We start from the raw sequence: 21,720 nt of genomic DNA on the forward strand, positions 1-21,720 counted from the left end.
TCTCTCTGTGGCTAGAATTGATGGGTCAACAGGATCTGGAAGTATCACAGACATCATAGCAGTGGTTTGGCAAGAGAATTACCCTAAATAGCCTTAATATCACCAAATAATAGAGAATAGAAGTGGGAACCTAAGCCAAACACAACAGAATGACTTTGAAGCTGTTCCTCTGTGATCTTCTGTTTGAAATTGCCTATTTTCTTTCCCCTCAACTTTGGTATCTGAAATGATGATCTCAATAACACACAGTTCTAGATCTGAAGAGATCAGCAGTACATAAGAGATATTAGCAACATGTTCATACCAGAGTTCTCATTCATTTTCATTTTCCCAAGGCAAAAAGAAACATGCTTAAAGTTATGCTGGCCCACAAACTGAAATCACTAGTGATTTCATGAAGCAAAATTTCAGGCTTGTCTTGAAAAATATATCGAATTTGTTGCCTGATATTCCTCCGTCTTAACTTATAACAGATATTGCTACAACGTCTGCACTGCTTAAATTTACATAATTTCAAATCTATTCATTCTAATTTCAAATTCTATTCATCTATTCTATTCACTGACCATACGTGAAGGGTCAAATTTTGTTCCTATAATGCAGTTTCATGAATTTAGGGATTGAGTGTCATATCACTAATAGCAGTTGATACTTCAGATAACTTCAGAAGATGTAGCGTTCCTGATTTTGGTAACAAATCTCTAAGAGCTCTAGTTTCTCCCCAGATAGAAACAACTGTGACTAACACTCCGTGCACTGAAACATGCTGACTTTCAAGGAACAAAAGCCTATCACGAGTAGCTGAAAGCAGACAAAACCAATTACAAAAGGAAACAAAACAAAAAACAATTAAAAAAAACAAAATAACACACACACACACACACACACACAAAACCAAAAACCAACCAGCCAAACAAAACAATGAAACAAAGCAAAAAAAACCCAGACAGGAGAGAAATAAACATTTATCTGAAATCTCCAATGATTTTATGGGACAAAAGTTCAGTCCAGGCTTGAAGAACACACTCATTTAGTTTCCTAATGAGCTTCTGTCTTAAGTCATAACCAAAATACTCCCACGGTGACTGGATTAATCCAATTCCAAATTTCAAGTCCATTAATCATTAAATTGTTAGTAATGAACTTCCCCCCCAGTAAAGGATACAGAAATATCACAAGGATAAGCATTTAACATACACTTGAGCTACCAGATGTCTCACACCAGCTTTAAAATGCATGCCATGTTGTGGTTCTTTTTTTAACATAGCCAATAATTTTTTTCATAGAAAAATAGAACTAGATACAATCCTCAGACTGGATCTAGAGAAACTGCACTAGCGTGTTAGAAATATAGTGTAATTTCATGTTTTTACTGTTAAAAATATAGACAAAGGATGGATATTTAGAAGAGACAAGATTCTCATACTTCTATAGCCAATGGCAAAAAGTAACTGCAGACAAGACAGGAGTAATTGCTGTGGTGCTGTGGTGTCTAATTCTCACATAGATGACTAAAGGTATCTGTAACTGAACTTCAAAACTGGTTCTGTTGCTAAAAGTGTTCCAGTAGAAGGCCTCAGTGCCTCAGGATTTTCATCAGATTTTGTGGGCAGCAAAATAAAATAGGAGGCTGATTTAAATAACCTGCAAGAACTCTGTCCAAATTATTATAGCTGTCTCTTCTCTTGTAGAAAATGACAGAAAAATAAAGCATTAAATAAAAACTGGAGAATAACTGAGGCTAGTGCATAACAGGAGTAGTTGCATGAGGCAAAGCCATAGCGCTGTGCACGGATTGCCGCAGATTAATTTCAGCTCTGGAAGACAGGATGTTTATCTAAAGCATTGGCAGTGAAAGACAGAGTTGTTCTTGGCACCAATCACAATCACTGTTTAAGTCCCTCTGCTATATAGTTACAGGAAAAGAATGCATCTGATTTCTGTGGAGCTAACATAGTACCAAAACTTTAATGCAAAAAATAACGTAGAGCAGTTAGCAACAAAATGGTATATAAATATTAACCTGTTCCTTGACAAGGCCTCTGCTGGTCTATCTTGTTCTTGGCTCACAGTAAGTAACTTGTTATTTCATTCAGTGCAACCTGCTCAGTGGACCCAAACAAACCATCTCTTCTCCTGCAACATAATTTCACTTTTATGTAAAATACAGTAAAATTTGCTCTTATCAAAATGAGAGCTACTCATCTGTAGTGTTTTTTGGTCCACAAGTAAAAAAATAAATCTTCTCTAAGAGCAGAGTATTCCTACCAATTCTTGAAAACCACAACAGTAATATTGGGCTGGATATGATGGAGAAGACTGTGCTGACTAGCAGCATGCAGTAAAGCTTATGGGTTCTGAGTGTCTGAAACATCATACTTTGGGAAATCCCATGAGGATGGGCTTAAATCACATTTAAGTTAAAAATACAGGAGAATACAGGAGAAAGAATCTGAAGGAGTTTCTTCTTTTTAAACAACGTAAATATGTGCTATAACATTTCCTGAACTGGAACATAAATATCTTTTCTGCTTCACAAACAAAGCATATGAAACTATCATCTGACAGTACATTCATAATAAATTGCAATTCATTTGGTGTGAAACTGGAAAAGTTACATCCACTGCCCCAGAATCTGACCAATCTTTCAAGACTTAAGCAGATCAACTATATGATTACTTATGTGCAAGTAAACATTTTATTCAATAACTTACAAATAAGATATGCAGTTTCAATTGAAAGATTGTCAACTATAATGCTGGAACAAACAACTGCATGGATTTTTTTAATTGATTCACTGCACATTACAAGCAGTTCTGCCTGAAAAAGATTGCATACTGTATTCAGAGAAGATGAAGCACACTAGCTGTGCTTATTTCAAAACGAAAGGATTATATGAACAGCCTAGAAAGCACTGAATAGTGATCTGTGCAGGATCACAGATTACAATTAACATTATGAAGTCCTGCATTTTAAAAGCAAGAACTGTATTAAGAAAACAATATATTTTTATTTTTACTATCTTTATGCAGCATCTTTTCCAAACTTCAGAACACTTTTGAGACTGCTAAATCAACATTTAATTCTGTACTGCAAACAAATTTTCATCTTCCAAAGTTCTGGATTTCTGAGCTTGAAGTTCTACCTAACACTTTCAATAAAGAGATTTTGACTTTATAGGAACATAAATTACAGGTAATGACAAAAGAAAACCTCTTCATATAGGATAAACTCTCACAGTAGACGTTTTAGGACACTGAGAAATCACCAGCTCCTCCTATCAATTTTTAAAATAAGTAAATATACTTAAAGAAAATAACGCGTAAAGAATTATAATGTCTGATGTATAAACCTTATGTTATCCAAACTAGCAGTGGGCAAACCCCACGTATTATTGTGGATAAGAATCCTGTAAAAAAAACAAAACACCACAGTTTAGTCTTAAAGTCTTCAGGTATTACTGTGCAAGCACAAAGAATTAATTTCTCTTGCACCTCTGAAGTTGTTTCAACACATACTGAAATCATGCTGCACAGAAAATAAGGACAGCAAATTCCCCAAATGCTTTTTCTAGTAATTTAAATTATCTTAAATGTTCAGTACTTTAAATAGGTATTTTGAAAGAATTTAGCCTAAAACATGCATAGTGCCTCTGCATCTGCCATTTCATTACTAAGCTAACCAGCCCTGAAAACAGAGCATCTTCAGCCTTGTTTCCACCATGGAGACCACAGAGAAGTAAGTCACCATATTCTCAGCAACAAGATACATACATCTGGTGATGGATCCAACTGACAAGCAATGCAAAAAAAATCCCAATGAGTGCAGCAAAATCAAAACCAGCCACCCTGCCAACAGCAGTGTCAGACTACCAGTAAAGCAACTAATCAGAATTCTGGAATAGATTTCATGTAGATGAAGTACCCTATATGTACGTAAGAGCTGCACATGACATGGAAAACTGTTGAATAATACAGAAACCGTAACGTACATAAAAGCAACGTCAGCCTTCCCTCCAAAATAACCAAGGAACATGGCAACAGAACCAAACATTAGGCACCTTTGAATAACTGGCATTTGTCTTTTATATATACGTGTAGTTAACATGGTTTAAAGATACTGAAGAATTACTGACATACGAAGTAAGCATTCATATTTATGTCTGTGCAGAAGAGCTGTACATAGAACTTCTGCCAAATGGGAATTCTGCCTTTTCCCCACACTGCAGAAAGATACTTCTGCCTTATTTCAATGAAGTAGTAAAAGAATCCTTTGCATGACAACAAGTGCAACATAAGTCACAAATACTTTCATACAAAACCAAAACAACAGAAGAGGAATTCCTTCAAGGGCTTATTGTTGGCATAGAGGAAAACGCAATATATTATTTATACATTTTTGCTGGTGTAGACAAAATACAGTGTATTATTTAGACATTTTTGTTGGTGTAGACAAAAACACAATGTATTATTTAATTTTGTGTCCAGATAAGAACTACACATAATGGTGCAACAATGTGACTATGAACTCCTCTGTACCTTTCTTGGGTGTAAAACTGTAATGGAAAAAGTGAGAGTTCACTATTCCTAGACATTCCGATATATACTTACAAAGATGCTGGAGGTTCTTCCACTGCAACAAAGTGTACTAATTTGAGATAAAACAGAAGTCTCTGCTGCTTTATTAGTTTTTAAAAAGTGTGACAAAATGTCAAGTACTTGTAGCTCAATAAGTGAAATAATAATCTTCAGTTAAAATGACTCATGCTGTCAGATATAAACTGTCACTTGTTTATCATTCCCACTGTTTAAGACATGGTTGCTTCTTCCTGCTCACTGAGCTTGGCTATATCCGATCAGTCCTGTTATTAAATTTCTCTGGTGCTGAAACATTGTGGTCCAAGAACTCCCCTGCAGTATCTGCTTTATGCAGAAGCTCCTCAATGCACACAGCTTAGCACCACCTTTATCATGCCTTCTGGAGACCTCTCTATAGCTCACATAAAGCTGTAAACAGCTATTACACAGAGTCCAACAGTTTGTTGACTACAACTGCTAAGAGCCCTGATCTGACACCCAGAAGCTGAATTAGGCCATACTCTGCCAATACTAGAACTACTAGCTACTGAAGAAATGAATGCTGTTGTGCCTCAGTACCAGGTCTTCCTGCATGGTACAGAACAAAATGGCACGAGTCTGGAGGTGCATTCCTCCACCACCTTGATAAGCGTAGGGATGTTACCTCTGGGTCTGAAATATCCCTGTGTGACTCTACCCTGTGCTGCATGTACTTAGTGACATTTGCTCAAGGATCTCTGTAGTGTTCTTCATTCAGTAATGCTCTGTGCCCAAGGACAGAGTTCACATGTTAAATGAAATATAGCTCATGAGCCAGATGCAGCCTGTGCATCTATCACTTCTAAGGCAATTCATCAGAATTCACTGTGGATACTAAGGTTAGTCAAATTAGCCATTTGCAGCAGACTAGCATCTCAAATGACCTAATAGCTTCTGCACTTGGCATCAACCTTCGTGCCACAGAAATGCGTTGTTCCACAAGCAGGAACAACTACCACATGTTTAACTTACACTGCTGTGAGTACTGAAAAGTAAGTTACAGAAGTCGCATCAAATACAGGCAAATAATTTGGTAATCATTACACAGTTACAGAAGGACAAAACATTTGCAGTACAAAGCATAAAAATATTTAAACCTGTAGATTTAGAAAAAATTAGGGAAGGTAAGTTTAGTGATGGCATGAGCCATACTTCTGGTGTAAACATTTTATCAGTTTGGTCCAATTAAAAGTGAAAACGTGCTCACAAGCTATATGTATTTTGAGTGAGGAGGTTTCTAGAATATTTATGCTTTCCCTCATTAGGAATTAAGTAAAGAAGATGCAGAAAGGGGAAGGAACTGATGAAACAAGAGTCCAGCCATCAATTTTTGCTTTAAATCTCTTCTTACTTCAAAGCTTCTGACGTAGAAAAGGAAAAGCTTAGACACGATAAAATGTTCCATTCAAATTATTTCCTGGGCACTTGGGGAAAACAACACTAGACTATTTGTACACAAACAACTTTGAGGCATTTTGCTTTTAATTTGCATACAATTTCTTAAAGTGAAATCCACATGAAGAAGGGTGAGATACAACAGAGCCCATTTATCGTTTCACAAGTTAACAGCACAAAGTAAACATCTGCCTTGCTTATTAATTAACCTTCATCCCTTACCCCAACTTGTCACTTCCTGCTGCAAGTTTCCATGCCAAACAAATGCACGGACTAGTTCCAAACTCCACAGACGTGCACATCTGGACTTCAGTGGTACTGCAAATTATAACAGCAAGAATAAATTGAAATAGAAAGCTTTCAGATAAGTTTATGTTCTCTGAATGTTTCCCAGATCAAGACTCAAAGTTCACAGTAAAAAAAACCTCACTGAGCTGTTCAAGTTCAGCTACTTAGCTGACTGTGTTTCCTCTGTGGAGCACATAGCTAAGGAGAAAAAAGAATAATACTTCCTTGTCCGATAAGAGGGAGTACTAAATCTGAAACAGATAGGCCTCAAAACAAGTGTGCTGAAATGGACTTTCCAAACACCTTTATCTGGTACACAATTAGAGCATGCTCTTCCCATCCATAGTATGATAAAATATCCTAGCCATGCAATTCCCACATATAGCTGCATTTGACCAGGATTTTGGCTTCTTTCAAACTGGCAAATACTATTCCGATCAAAATATATTACAGCATTATATATACCTACAGTAAAATACTGTCATGGTACTAAGAACAGTGTCATCTTTCTTCTTGCTTTGATGAAACTAAATAGGTCAAACACAGCTTGAAAGAGGAGCAGTAACAAATCTGTCTGGAAGATCTATCAAAAAAACAGAGATGGGAATGTGAGGCTACCTGAATTAAAAAAAAGAAAAAAAACTGCAAAGAAGCTTGACCTACCAGCAGCAGCAGAAAATCTCTGTCACCTGGAGCTGTCTTTATTTAGGCCTTAGAAAAATAAAACTGATTTACCTTTCTACCTAAGATTCTGTGACACTATTCACTGAATTCACTGTGTAACAGTTGAAAGAAAAAAAATATTAATTGTGCTGAATTGGAAATTGCAGAACTCAGAACTGCCTGCATCTGATAGTAAGGGTTTGTGTATGGACACAAGCCTACACTTCATAGCACATCTGTCAATGCCAGCAGTTCTATCTGGGATCTACCTTTTTTTTCCCCTCTCAGTGTAGATTATCCAACAGTTCAACTGAATCTGAAATATTTCAGTACCAGAGAAGAAACTCTGCCAAAAAGAAAATCTTCATACACACTAATACTTATTAATTCTGTAATCATGTTTCCTATATATTTAACACTAGTGTGACAAAATTCTTGGTAATTATATGTCATGCAAGTAACTTAAATGAAAAGTTAGCACTATCTAAACCCATAAGCATATCACTAGGAGTTACTTCTGAGTCTACAAGACAAATATTTCTGCAATATTGACTAGGTGGGTATGCTCATAACATAATAGGCTCAGTTGGAGGTATGTAACAGGTATCTAAAGACAGCACAGCCTTCAGAAGCACTGTAGCAGCAACACCTTTGACCTAAATAGATTTGACTTTTTTTTTTTTTTTTTTTTTTGAAGAGGGTTTGAACGGAGGTACACTGGAAATTGTTGTTAGGAAAAATGATGGTTCTGTAGTTACTCAAATAGTTTAGCTTTTATTACTTAAAGTTGCTGTAGTTTGTGTTCTTTCTCTGACAGGATAAAATGTTTTTACTCACTCTACCCATGTTGCTATTGTTTAGGTCACAACAGAGATATTGAAAACATACAGTACCTTTCTGCAGCTGCTTATTCCTTCTCTGCAATTCTTTGGTGAGTACATTTTCATCAATTCCAAGTATGAAAATAAACTCCCTAGAGTCCAAAATTTTATTTTTTATATTACAAGAAAGGTCTACTTGTAAATCACTTATTCTTTTCTCCTACAATACCCACAGGTTTCAAAACAAAATAATTACAAATGAAATTATTAGAATACCAAGAGTTGTGATAGTCTTCTGTTGTACTGGGGTATTTCCCTTTTTTAACTAGCATACATTCTAACAGAAATCCCACAGTACAAACCAGATAATTTAAACTAGAAAACAAAACACAAACTACTCAGTCCAATGTGAGAGCATGTGTATGTGTGTATAATACTGTAAAAGTAGTCACACATTAGAGGTATATAATTGGAACAGCATTTTCCTTCATGAACCTGCTATTATTGAGGCAGTGACAAGGTTTCCATTTCTTTGTTTTCTGCGCTATTGCCACATTTTGTGAACCATAATACTGCACAAGCAGAAGCTTGTTGCTATCAGGTAAGGAGTAATAATACTAGTGCAAACAGGTGCAGAGAATTTCTCCAGTTTTGGGATGAACTAGTTATATAACAGACAGGCCAGGCATTTTCTTCAAAAGCACACTTGTGCATCTTTCCCACTCAGACATACATCCTTTTCTGTCTTGGTCTTCTTATTACAAGGGTGGGTGGGGGAGAACCACCAGCTCATGTGGTATTTATCACAGGCATGATTTCTTGATTGTTTTCCTACTAATATTATGAACATTTTATATCAAGTCAAGGAACAATAAATGTGTCAAGCATCAAGAAAGTGACAATAATACTGATTTAAAATATTCAGTAAAAAGAGAAAGATTCTCTTCTGAGATGTAAGTCCAGGAAGGAACAGGAATGAACTTAATACTGTACCATTACTTGATCATCACAGAATGCACTCCCAGATGACAAAGAACAAGTAGTTATTGCTCTCTGTTCATCCAAAACTGTGATAGGCAGTTTATTTAGGTAAGTGCTTGACATACCGAATGTTGTCAGATCAGTTCTCCCTTTACTGTCCCCCCTTAGCTTATTTCTTTAAAAGGAAATTTTTTAAAAAGAGGAATAAAGGAAAAAAGGCAAGAAGAAAATCTCAGCAGGCTAACCCTCATCTTCTCTCAGCTCTGTGGGGAGAAATTTGTATTGCTGTTGGCGGATCTGAGCAAGTTTTTTCCTCGCCTCTTCCAGCTCTCTTTCCTTCTTCAACATTTCTTCTTGGGCTGCAATGATCTAGAAAAAGAAGCATTAATTATGACAGAAATGAATGCAGTCTGTAAAACAACTTTTCTATGACACTAGTTTCACAATGGCTGTAAGCATTTTCCAGAGAAGTTTCAATGACTTCAGTAGGAATTGCTCGAACGCTTTCCAGGTTCCAACAAGAACAGTACTTTATTCCCTCTTGTTTCTTTTAGAGAACTAAGTAGACTCTTCCAGCAGTTTTCCCATACATCCATGTTGGATTTTACAGTGCTATGCTCTCCACAGCACTGAGTGAGGGGTTACCAAAAACTGGATATTCATTTTTCCAGGTATTCATAGTATTTTTCTGCATCTTGAAATGTAAGAAAAGAAAATACCATGGACACGCAGAAATAACAAGGTTCAGTACATTTTAAAAGGTAACCACAGTACATGCTGATCCAAATTCACAACATCGAATTCAGAAGCTAGTATAACCTCAGACCCTTGGAATCTATTATTTTCTCATATTAAGGTTAGGGTAATGAAATTTCATCATTCTTATCTCTTATTATCTTTGTCTTTGATGATGACACATATGCAAAACTGATGTTTCAGTAAGACTATGGGATATTTCAAGGGCTTTATAGAGGTTTGAAAAGAACCATTAATTTAATTGGGAAAAAAAAAAAAGATATTGTACTATTGCAGCTGCTTTTATGGTAAAAGCTCAGTGAAGAGATGCAGTCATGCTATATTATTTCACTTTGCTGCTGTCAGTGGTTACCTAACAGTGAGTCATCAAGCAACTCGCAGATTTCTAGGAAGCTTTGTCTAGTCCACAATACAGCATATGGACATTGTAACACTATGCTGCTTATCCATGAGACAGTTTTTCTCTGCTATAGTTTTTCACAATTGTACCAACCTGAGCAATGCCACCCACAAATTTTGTTTTGACCACAACGTCATCATCTTCTGCTTTTCCAAAAGCTGCTTTTTGGGCTGCCCTGACAAGATTGTCTGATGCTCTCTTGACAGCATTCCCTGCAGCCTTGGGAAAAGACAAAAGAAATTTAGTAATAATAAAAAAGGCATAATTGTAACATCAGTTCTTCTGACCACCAAAACTGAAACATCTTTGCTTAACTGTGCAATAATTGGTTATCCTTCTTTTTGATTTGTTTCCATGAAAAGCAAATTAATCTTCAAAAATCAGTGCTTTGGTCAAAATCCATCTTCCTTAATAGAGCTAAAAGGCAGAGGTGCACACGGAAGTGTAAATTATATCTTCCATATACCACTGGCAGTTCTTTAAACTGCCCCCATAAGTCACATTTCATATTTCAATATTTTGTATTTCAAAGATTTGACCTATACCACCTCCTTGGTTCTTACTGGAATCCTTCTTCCTACCTCTCCATCATCAGTAATTGAACACAGGCAAGAAATCTCTAGGCTGATGAGGATTTAGAGCTGAGAGGTATCATGGATTACTCATTCTGAGAGACTGACTGAGAGACTGAGCTATATGTTCTACTCAGTTGTACACAGAAATACTGAAAAGTGGATTCCGTAAATGTATTTCAAGTGCGTTAGGAAAGAAACAACTTCACAGAACGGGATAGGCCACCATTCAAAGACATTTCCACCTCCTGAGCAAAAGAAACAGTTGTGAAGAATTTAGTAGAGATACCAGAAGGAACATGTTACCTAGACTCCTGTAGTAACAGGCTAAATCATCATTCATGGAAAACACAGTTCAAATGCCTGCTCACAAACCTTGCTGTTGTTTGTAGGGGTAGGAAAGAAAAAGGTAATATACTCAAACCTAACCCATTGACTACACTAAATGAAAACATTTGTGCTACGGGCATAGCCAGCTGAAAAATCATAGTACATCTGGCAAATCCACCAGTAAAAATATCTGATAGATATCAACTAAATAGTTTAACTATGATAAAGGATCCTGTTCCAAGCACAAACTGCTTTTCCCTTCATTATTCATTTTAGGACAAATGCAACACTTGGTAAAGTGGCAAAGTTCAATTTCAGTCAGTGCTTGGACTTCTTTCCATATTCCCTTCCAACTTTTCACATTCCATGTCTATTTAATAATATTTGCCTACAGTGACTAAGTATCCTGAATTTCCTGACAGAGCTGAGAAAATATGGTCTCTAGTACATGATTTTGTTCCTCTTCGTATTCTTTCTTCTGCATTTAAAATTCATTCACACTTATCTCAAAGTTTGGATATAAAATGAAGATTGAATTACAGTCAGAACTATCTACCAGCTCTGATACCTCCCACCACAGACCCATGACAAGTCAATCCATATGAATTCACTTTATAGCACTAAAACCATCTCATCTCCAAGGTTAACATTAAGATGCCACCACTGTCTCCAAAAACAAAAGATTTTATATACTCCTACATTTTCTACTCCTAAGTACTTAACCCACTTTTCTATTTGGAAAAAAAAAGATATTATCAGTTTCTGTTGCTCAAACAGATACTCAATTACATGTATTTCTATGAGACTTGATTCAGTCTATCCATACACCAACTGTTATAGTGAGTGTCCATTAGTAACACCTCTGGAAATAACAAAAAAGGGGAAATTCCACTATCACCAAAGATTCTCTATGTTGGTGGTGTAAATAAATAAATAAATAAATAAATAAAAGGAGCTGAAGTAGTTCTTACATTCCAAGCTGAACCTGCAAGACTGAACTCAGAAAAGGCTGCAGCCATTTTTAAAATGAATACTCTTAAAACAGTAGACTTAATTCCTCCTCATAACTCAGTGCTAATTCAGTAGAATTTCATACAAACTCAACATGAAATGACATGTAATGCAAAAGGAAACAATTTTCACTCAAAAATGTTATGATAGACTATAGTTGAGATATTGCTTCAGTGGTTCTTTGTCTTAATTTCCTTTTTTGTTTTTGGTCTGATGACAATTCACCACTTTAGAAACATTCTGCTTGTAATTGATGTCGCTTGCCTCCTAGAAACAAAGGAAAACTAACCACAAGCCTAGCTGGAAGCACTGAAGTGATTACTTTGTTGAACATATACATATAATCTTGCAGAAGTCAGAAAATATACTTGTGCAACCAACTTAAGCATGCTTATCAGTTTGCAGGCTGTTTGCAAGGAGTCTAACTGAATACAGAACAATTGCAGAAAAACTCACTATATTCAGTTGCCACAAAAATGCACACAGTAAACATTCTCAGCTGGAGTATTCCTGAGATTGACCATGAGGATGAGCCTATTGATACTGCATCTAAACCAGGGCTAGGCACAGACTAGTACCTACTTGCATTTCTCAGCATCATTCAAAAGTGAAGAATAAAACAAGCAGTGAAGTGAGCTTCAGCTACTGCCGAATAATGCCCAATGCACAATCACTTGATCTTTGATGAACGGTAGTCTCCCCTAGAATCTTACAAAGAAGAAAAACTGGACTGAAGTCTGAAAACACAGAAAACTTCCTAATATTTTGGATTTGTCCACGCAGTACTAAAACAATGTGTACATTGCGCTACTACGGGTTTTTGGTAATAAAGAAACAAGTACCTGCAGCCTCCTCATGGCTTCAGAGTCATGATCAGCCTTCACTTTGCAAGCCACAAGCAATTGTGCTGTAGAAGCTGCGACTTGTTTTGCAGATGAGATGAGCTTCTCCTCACTAGCGTGGCCTTGTACTGAAGCATTAGCTGCTTCACAAAGATTGCTGGTTGCAGCTGCCACCATTCGGGCCTAGGAGTCGGTAAAGAAAGTCACTGCGTATTGTCACAGGATATAGTTTCTTTAGAGAAGGTGCTACCTTCACTAATATTTTCAAGTCCACCATAAGAGAAGTAGTTACTCACAGCGGAAATAAGTCCCTGAGACCACTGTCCATCATCAGCTGCATTTGCAGGGATTGCTCCAACCTGGAAAAACAGTTCAGAGATGACTTACAGTGAAACAGAAAGTCTTAGATTTAAGCATGCAACAAATAGTGGAAAAAGGAGAACACCTGTAGCTGTGACTGTGCAGTACACAACACAAAGGCCACCTGAAAGTTAGTAGTCAGCAAGCATACTTTCAGCTTGAACTGTCCCATCCTTTAATCACATTTAGAAATCCCAGAGTAATATCTGTTGCACTGTAATCTTTGGCATAAGCAACACTGAACAGTGGATCACAATTAGTGATCTTTAATACAAGTTATTTCTGTCTTTACCACACATTTACACTATTTCTGAATCTCTTCTGATCCTAGCATTAGAAAAGGTACCAAATAGGATGTGGATCCATATGGATGCTAACTCTAACTGCCTTCATGCTTAATAGTGATATTTGAGGAAAGCATCCCATTTTTCTTCTTAGTTTAACCACTGAAGAGTCCATGGCATCAGCAGTACTAGCAACAAACAACAAACAATTTTCTTTCCACTTCAGGTGAAATAAAAAAAATTCTTACCACCAAGTAGGAAATTTATGTGGGACAAGAATATGCCTGGTTCACAGATATCCATATATCCCACCACTTCCAGACCAGTCAAAAGATCAGTGAGAAATCTAAGCCAACAGTAATTACCCCCTACTGTTCAGTACTAGAGCAATGGATATACAGCAGATCAAATTTGTCCTTCCTCCTACATACTGGAGCCCACATGCCTCAGAAAGTTTCTAGAAAAAGCAAATGGCTTCCCCCAGTATCAACAATGAAATCCTCCCACCTGACACACTGAAGCCATTCACTATGGGCAAGAATTTGGTCAATCATTGTAGAAGGAATCACCTCCTCTACATCTGGCTGTACTTCTATGGAGGTACAGGCCACCACAGGTGTCCGAGGATACCCAAAAGTGACAATTATCTAAAAACCAATAATCAGTAAAGACCGAAAAGAGAGAAAGAACATGACGTTGGGCTTCATTATATCAGAATTATCTTAATGGCCTTATTTATTTGTGAATCATAATGAGAGGAACTTGCACAAACAATTCTGAAGTTTTTTGTTGTTGTTGTTGGTTTTTTTCTCCCATTGGGGCTAATTTCTTCCTTTATATATCCTAGCCTCATTCGCTGGCACAGGAGAACAGATTCTCCATGGAGGCAGGCTAACACTAACACTAAAATATGCAGTGCAAACCCCTCTATAGAATAATAAGGAATAGAGAAAAATGACTATATATTCAGTAAAACAGACTGAACAGATTTGTTAATATGACACTAAATTTGACAGGTGTACTCCTATTAGAATAGTAAACTACAGCTTTCCTCTAACAGATAGATTAAAATGATGTTTGTTTTCATTTTTAAGCAGTTTGCATTAATCACTCCCAAGCTCCTTTCCTTCTGTATTAACATGGAACAGTTAAGATTCCTCTCTGATGCTTTTCCTGTTGCAACTTGTCCTTTTTACCCACCTTTCCCTGTGCCACCAGTTCTCTCTGTGCTGCTGAAGCTGACTTCACAAGGGCACTGGTAGCAGCTGCAATGGATTTAGCTGCTTCCAAGATCTGTTCTTCAAAATCCAGAGTCTCATCTGCTTGCTATAACCAAGAAAAAAACAATGTCACGCATTATCCACAAAAAAACAGTTGCATTTGCAGATCAAGAACATATGCAAGCAGTGACAAAATTTCGAAACACAGGAGTAGATTCAAAAAGAGGTACAACATGTTCTGCAAAGGAATTTCACATGGTCCACAGCTAAGAATTAACATAAGTGAACCTAAATACTAAGTTGCAGCTGTGGTTGATCCATGTGAAATTGGAGATCACACAAGATAAATCAAGAATTGTCTTCAACTTTCTAATAAATTACACTCCACTGGGCATACTCGAAATTACATTCAGAAAAGTCTGCAAAGACTTTTCTATGCCTTCACATCTCAAAATTATCTTTATAGCACTACAATATTGGCTTCCAGAATCACTAAATTAGATGAAGTGTTTTCTAAATACTTAAAGACATAAGACATTAAAAAAGAACAGTGGTAGGTGTATATTGTCTCATACACCTGTACTAAGAAATGTAACACAGACACCAAGCAAAAGAATGGGTTCAGCAGCTTTTGTTAAGAGCTGTTACTACACAGAGAGCAGCATTGTGCAGCAGTCTGGTTCAGTCGTCTTGAAGATACAAAGTTCCAAAGACTTGTCAGGAATGCTTGAATCATCCAAACATATTTTTACACAAGCATGTGTAAATATATCAAATCTTCCTAATGAGGTTTCTAACTTGTTAAATGCAAACGTGATGCGCCATAAAAACAACTTACTCGACTTTCTATATTCTTTGGCATATATTAAAATTGTTTATCCATTTAAGCATGCATACTAGTTTCTAAACAGTTAACAAAACAGATAGAAAAGTAACCTTCTTTTTTTATATAGCAACAAAATAAACTAGTGTAATTTCTTGACTGTGATCCAATCACAAGCCTACCAGAATCCAACAGGGCAGGACTGCTGGATATGATACCACAACAGACCACCTTGGGACACACAAGGTTTTTGAAGTACAGGTTGTTTTTTTTTCCCAACTTATGCAACCACCACATTCTTGTGTCAAGTAATGACTTTAGGAATATGAGCAATTGTGCTTGAGTTAGAAAATTGGGCACTTCATTTGCAAGGCTAAATGCATACATCTGCTTTTAAGCAAGATTTTTTCTCCGGTTGCTACCACCTGATTAAATAATAGTCACTTATAAAAAATAAAGGTAAGTAATTGTAATTAATTACAAAATAGCATAAAGCAATGCTCAATCCTACAGCATTTCATATCATTGCTACCATACAAACTAAAACAAATACAGGAGATGAAACTGTAGTGTCCATGGACAGCATAAAATCTGAAAATTAATAACTGACGCATAGATGAAATTGCTTGGCACTTCAAATTATTTCTTATTAGGAAGAGCCACCTAGTGCAAAGAAAAAGATTTGTCTTGCTGTTAGGCTAATCACATCAACTGAAGGGCATGTCTTTATAAAATGAACAACTCACATTCCATCTAAATTTTTGTCTACGCCTGCAAATGTAAAATCACAAACATTAGATCTAAATAGTGATCACATTGAGCTTCTCAGACCTCCAATACCTACATTTCCTGTCATTGCATAACTCCTCCTAGTTATAGAAAAAAAGAAAAAAAAAAAAAAACGATTCACATTTGATCCACCATGTGAAGAGTTTATTTTTGAACTGGCTTTAACTATACTCAAACTGTAGTATTTCTGATGAGTTTTCATTTTCTCTAAGAATGCCTTATTTTCTAGTCCTTCCCTTCAGCATTTTTAAGTATGACATCTAAGGGCTGGACGTGTATGCCTGAGATGGAGTAGAAGGAATGCTTAGTCAGCACCATGGCTGTGTTTACCTTCCTGTACCTACCTAAAAACTTTCCTCAGCTATAGGGACATGTAGGAGTCCAAGACTAAGCACACAGTAAAGAGCCCTACAAGAAATGTCATTTTTCTGCTTACTCTCATTATTAAAGACTGTATCATGGTAGGTTCATGCTCATCAATAGTGCTTTCACAGCTTGTATCACTTCACAGCCTTTATGAACAAAGTCACAAACAAATGATACGATAGCAGAAAAGTTTACATTGTAATATTTTGAGTTACTTTAGAGAGCTATTTGTTATTTCTCTAGAAAATCAGACGTGTGAGACCAGTGAACCTTTCCTTCTTCAGATAGCCACCTTAAGACAGCACTGCTTCTTCCATAAGCTTAAACTAATAAGCTATTATTGACTATGTATGGGTGTAAGTGGATTGGAAGATGAGGTCACCAGAACAGACAAGCCAAAACAGGCTAGCTACAAAGTCTGCAGTATAAAAACGTTGATTATGCTATTAAAAAGGATATAATTTGTTTCTGTACTTTCTTTTGACATGTTTTCTACAGAATCTCCTTTATTTGGGGTGGCATAAATAAAGTCAGGGTTAATAGGAGAACAAATAAACCCCAATGTCACTGCTAAACATTAGAAAAAATTATGAAAGACAAACCATTTTCTTTTCAAGTAGCTCTCACCTTCTATTCCATAAAGAGGAAATCTATCTGGATAAGGTAGTGCACTGAGCCACGAAAAACACAGTAACCATTTCAGAGAAAGCTCTTGGCATAGCTGCTGCTTGCTACCATAAAAGGCCCTACACAACTTATAAGTCCTCCAAAGAGGAGCTGATACTGATAAAGGAGCACTATGTAGATGTATTTAAAATCAGATTTGATTATGAGTCTGCAAGAAGTCTTCTAAGCCTGCTTGAGAGTGAATGTACTCCTTCATATTGCCTTTTACTATGTTAAAACCCCCGGAGACAGGGCAGGACACTGTAGGAATATGTTTGATATATAGTTGGATTAAATAACAACCTAATATATCAAACATATCACACAGAGTCCTGCAGAAAAAGACATCCAGATTTGATTCATCTTGGGGAAAAAAAAAAAGGATAAACTGCTGAAAGCTAGCAGCAGGGAACTCTTATTGACTACTGAAGACTCTTGTGTTTGAAGGCATATGCCTACATAGAAGCATAAAGAGCATACCAACAGAATAGTGTACATACTGCAATGCTCTCTGCTGTTGTGTCTTGTCTACAGCACCATTTTCCTTAGTGTTCTTTTTTCAGTATTAACAAAGCATATTGTTTTAATTACTTTTTTTTTTTTTTTCCGGCAAAACATTAGAAATTTTAGGAGTCTGTTATTTTACAGTCAGGTTCATATTTACAGAATGAGGGGCAAGAGGTGGCTGCATGGGACAATTGGTGCAAAAATACTAAGAGGAAACAGGAAAAAAAAAATTAAAAAATATAGAAGTACCAAAAAATTTAAGACAGTGGAACAAACTAGGAAAAAAAACCCCTACCTTCAACCACTGATGTTCTCTTTAGAGATAACAGACAAACTGGAAAAAACAAAGATGAAAATTTGAAGCCTAAATGAAGCTCACCCGAAAATAGAGAATCAGCCACCAATTAACAATGAAGAAGATGGTGGGCTGCAGGCAGGTTATTCTAAAATAATCAACAAAGGACTTCTCTGCCAGTTTACTTAATGATGATTATTACTAACCAAAGGAAGATACTGGACTAGCTGGACCAGCTATCTGTTCCATTGTAGAAGACAGCTACTACTGCTTCATTTCTTGTACTAAGCATAAGTAAAATCTATTCTATCAACCCTATTACCTAGCCTAGGTATTCACACTACAACACCATGTATGTTGTCAAAGACTCGAGCATCAGAAAGACAGAGGCTGTTCAGTGCACGCAATCCTGCTCTCAGAAGACACTAGGTAACACTGGTCTTGTCCAAAATTTAACTTTTCAACAGGAAAACTGTTATTTGAGCCACTCTGCAATCTTCTCATACCTTTGATGTACATTACAATTCATATTGTGAAAGAGATTAAGCACTGAAGTACAGATTTGAAGGGTTGTTAGATATCCAAATTAAGCAAAATATGAATTTTACTTGATGAAAATGACAAATAAGCAGACCAATAAATCAGAGAGGCTGGATGCTCAAATTAACATGTTAAATGAGGAGCAGGTGTGGGATCTGTATTCACTAGAAAATTACAATGACCCTGAAGTGGCTTAGATATTGTAAAGAAACTGCTCCGTGGTAACCAGGCAACACACATATGCTATTGTGCAGTCAGTGTATAGAAAAGGTGATGGAGGACTCTTCCTCTCCTCCAACTCAGCCTGTGTCCTCTGCTCTGCAGAATCTCATTATAAGGAACCATTTTTTTCTTTGTAAACAAAATGGATGCACTTGTTAAAAAACGCAGACAAAGAGCATTTCTTTTTCATGGACTAATTTATTCCTGTCACCAAATGCAGAAAAAAGGGTCCTCAAAGAGAGAAGCTACCAAGAACTATTTCTGATGAGCCTGAATGGCAGGATACCATTCTGTGTTGAAAACAAAAATTCCAAACAATTCCTGAGGGCCTGCTTTTTAGAAAGATTTTTCATTAGCCTTAGAAAATAGTTTTGTACCTACAAAACAGCTCAAGCAGGAAAGTAGACATAGTCCTACCTGAATTAAATTATACAAAGCTAAAGCGTAATTTCATTTTAGAGATAGAATTATATGCAACAGTTATTTCTTCTAATGCCTGTCTCTTATTCCACGTAGGCAAAAGGTAGCAATTCTTAGTGATCCAGTCACATGAACCATGCAAACAGACAGAACTAACAGCTGTGTCATACATTCCCACTGTCTCACTCATGAAGACAGTTGACTTTATTTTGTGTAATATATTCAGACAGGTTTGAAATTACCTGGCAAGATGCAACACTACCTGCTTTCATAGAGAACTGTAATTCATTTTTCTTCAGGAAAATTGAAGAAGAAGGGTGATACGACATATGTGATTTGATACCAAAGTATTTACTCTTTTAGCACGGAATAAAACATTAGGCTTTTAAACAATCTGAAAATTCTGAAGCTCTTGCGTTCTGCTCAATCCTTTCTATGTTGTTGCTGCTGCTTTATCCCACTATGCTGCACATGTTCAGATGAGAACAAAAGCTCCTCACAGGGGTGCAAGTGAGAACGACTTTTCATAACAGTAAAATAAGTTTGGAAACAGAAAGCTAAATAATTAACAGTAATTATACTGTAACACAAGCATTTGTAATCCTCAGCTTTTCTTCCTTTGCTTGCTCATGTCTTGTACTTGACTTGCTCCCTGAAAAGCATCTTTTTAACCTTTTCCTTCAGAGGTAAGTCTTACCTTGTGCTGCATCTAGTGGTACTGAGACAGATGCAAATTTTTTATTTTTTATGCCATTGTTATGGACGGTAACAAACAGCAAGCCACCATATAGGCTGCGTGCATCATCTACCTTATTACCTTCAAAGAAACAATCGGGATAGACACTCACCTTTGGCTTGGCTCTTGGTTTCAGCTGCTCTAACTTCTTTGCTGCAGCCTCAATTGATGCTGCAGCTCCCAGTAGCTCTGTCTCCGCAATGACTGTTGGGTCTTCTGGATCCACCCACTCTGTCCCTGAAATTAATGGAAAGGAAGACAATAACTTCAGCGCCTCTGTGAGCTGCCATTCAAACAGGGTGATTTCCAATCACATTTCAAGTGTCAAATACAGAACGCATTCTGTAGAAAGCTCCTTTTAATAACACAATAGAACAAAATGCTATAATTTACGCTGAGTGTAATATTGCTTAAAAAAAGGTACTTAGCAGGAATATTCTGCTAAGAAAGTAATTTAAGAACTGCATAATCAAAGCAGCTGGGAACAAAATTATCACTCAGGTTCCAGATACCTGGACTCCTACTAAGTCCTTGACCAAATCTGTGAGGTAGAGTGAGAAATCTAAGAGAGTGGTAAAGATGGTATGTATACAAACAACAGCCAATCCGGCACAGCACTCTTCAGAGTCTCTTTTTTGGCACTGGTTAGAGGTGAATCTAGTATTGAATGAAGAAAGTGTGGGTTTTGACAATGTGTTTCTAATGCATTGTAGAAAAGGCCAATAGTAAGTCCTGTTACACCATCAAAGGTTGTCTTTGCTGCTGTTGAGTTTTTTGCATTACTCTTAGCTAAAAGAAATTCTGTAGGCCTACAGAGTGAATGCTTGGCTGGAGATCATCTTAAATATTTACAAGTTATCAGTACACCCTTACTTTCAATTTCAGAACATTATTCTCTGATGACAAGATATAGAAAGCATCCACGTTCTTGACTGAGGGAAGCAATGAAAGTCCAAAGTAACATCAGCTTGGGGGAAGAGAAGGAAAGCAGAAAGAAAACTTCTGAGACCAGAAACAGCAAGGGGAGAAAGTGGCATCATAGCCCTTCCAGTACTTGAAGGGGGCCTACAAGAAAGCTAAGGAGAGACTTTTTACAAGGGCATGTTGCAACAGGACTAGGGACAACAGTTTTAAACTAGAAGAGGGTAGATTTAGACTAGATATTAAGAAGAAATTCTTTACTGTGAAGGTGGTGGGACACCAGAACAGGTTGTGGATGCCCCCTCCCTGGAAGCATTCAAGGCCAGGCTGGATGAATGGGGCTTTGAGCGACCTGGGCTAGAGGGAGGTGTCCCTGCCTAGAGCAGGGGGGTTAGAACTACATAATCTTAAAGGTCCCTTCCAACCCAAACCAGATTCTATGAAAAAGAATGGGAAGAAGTGTACAAAAGACAAAGGAAGACTGAGCTACAATGTTTGCTTTATTTTTTCAATCTCATAAGGACTTGTAATACTTACTGAAATTTGATACAAGTTTGAGAGAACCTTACAATAAAACATCAACTAAAACATTAACTACTATTAAAGAAGAATGGATAGGAAGATACTGGCACTTTGCATCAAGAACAGCATAACCTATTTCTGATTCATGGAACACAAGAGAAAATACAAAAAAACTTGAGTGCTTATGGGTTCACACTGAATATAAAAGAAGGCAGTTTCTACTATGGATGACTGAATCACAGGGGACTACAAAATGTCCTGTTCTGACTTACGATGTGCTGGCAGAAATTTAAAATACACAGCTTTGTAATCCTAGACAGCTATGTCTCATGTCGACAGTACTCACTCACTCTCTCTCTCCCCCTTCTATATAT

General features: G+C 36.9%; 1 protein-coding gene across 7 annotated transcripts in view; it reads right to left on the reverse strand.

Moving 5' to 3' along the window:
- Positions 1-2,679: 2,679 nt before the first annotated feature.
- Positions 2,680-21,720, reverse strand: part of TLN2 (talin 2) — a 145,177-nt gene continuing 126,136 nt past the window's right edge. For 4 of the 7 annotated variants that reach the window (XM_085233622.1, XM_085233627.1, XM_085233621.1 and 1 more), the window contains 7 exons: positions 20,016-20,140; positions 14,520-14,645; positions 12,972-13,034; positions 12,676-12,858; positions 10,014-10,139; positions 9,010-9,133; positions 2,680-7,935 (listed from right to left, as the gene is read on the reverse strand). In XM_085233622.1, the coding sequence (XP_085089748.1) occupies positions 7,820-7,935; positions 9,010-9,133; positions 10,014-10,139; positions 12,676-12,858; positions 12,972-13,034; positions 14,520-14,645; positions 20,016-20,140 (863 nt within the window). In that variant the 3' untranslated portion in view covers positions 2,680-7,819. Of the gene's footprint in view, positions 9,134-10,013; positions 10,140-12,675; positions 12,859-12,971; positions 13,035-14,519; positions 14,646-20,015; positions 20,141-21,720 lie in introns of all 7 variants that reach the window. The other 3 variants (XM_085233625.1, XM_085233624.1, XM_085233626.1) reach the window with 3 other exon arrangements.

The sequence above is a fragment of the Meleagris gallopavo genome, chromosome 12, assembly GCF_905368555.1.
Source record: "Meleagris gallopavo chromosome 12, MGAL_WU_HG_1.1, whole genome shotgun sequence".
NCBI lineage: Eukaryota > Metazoa > Chordata > Aves > Galliformes > Phasianidae > Meleagris > Meleagris gallopavo.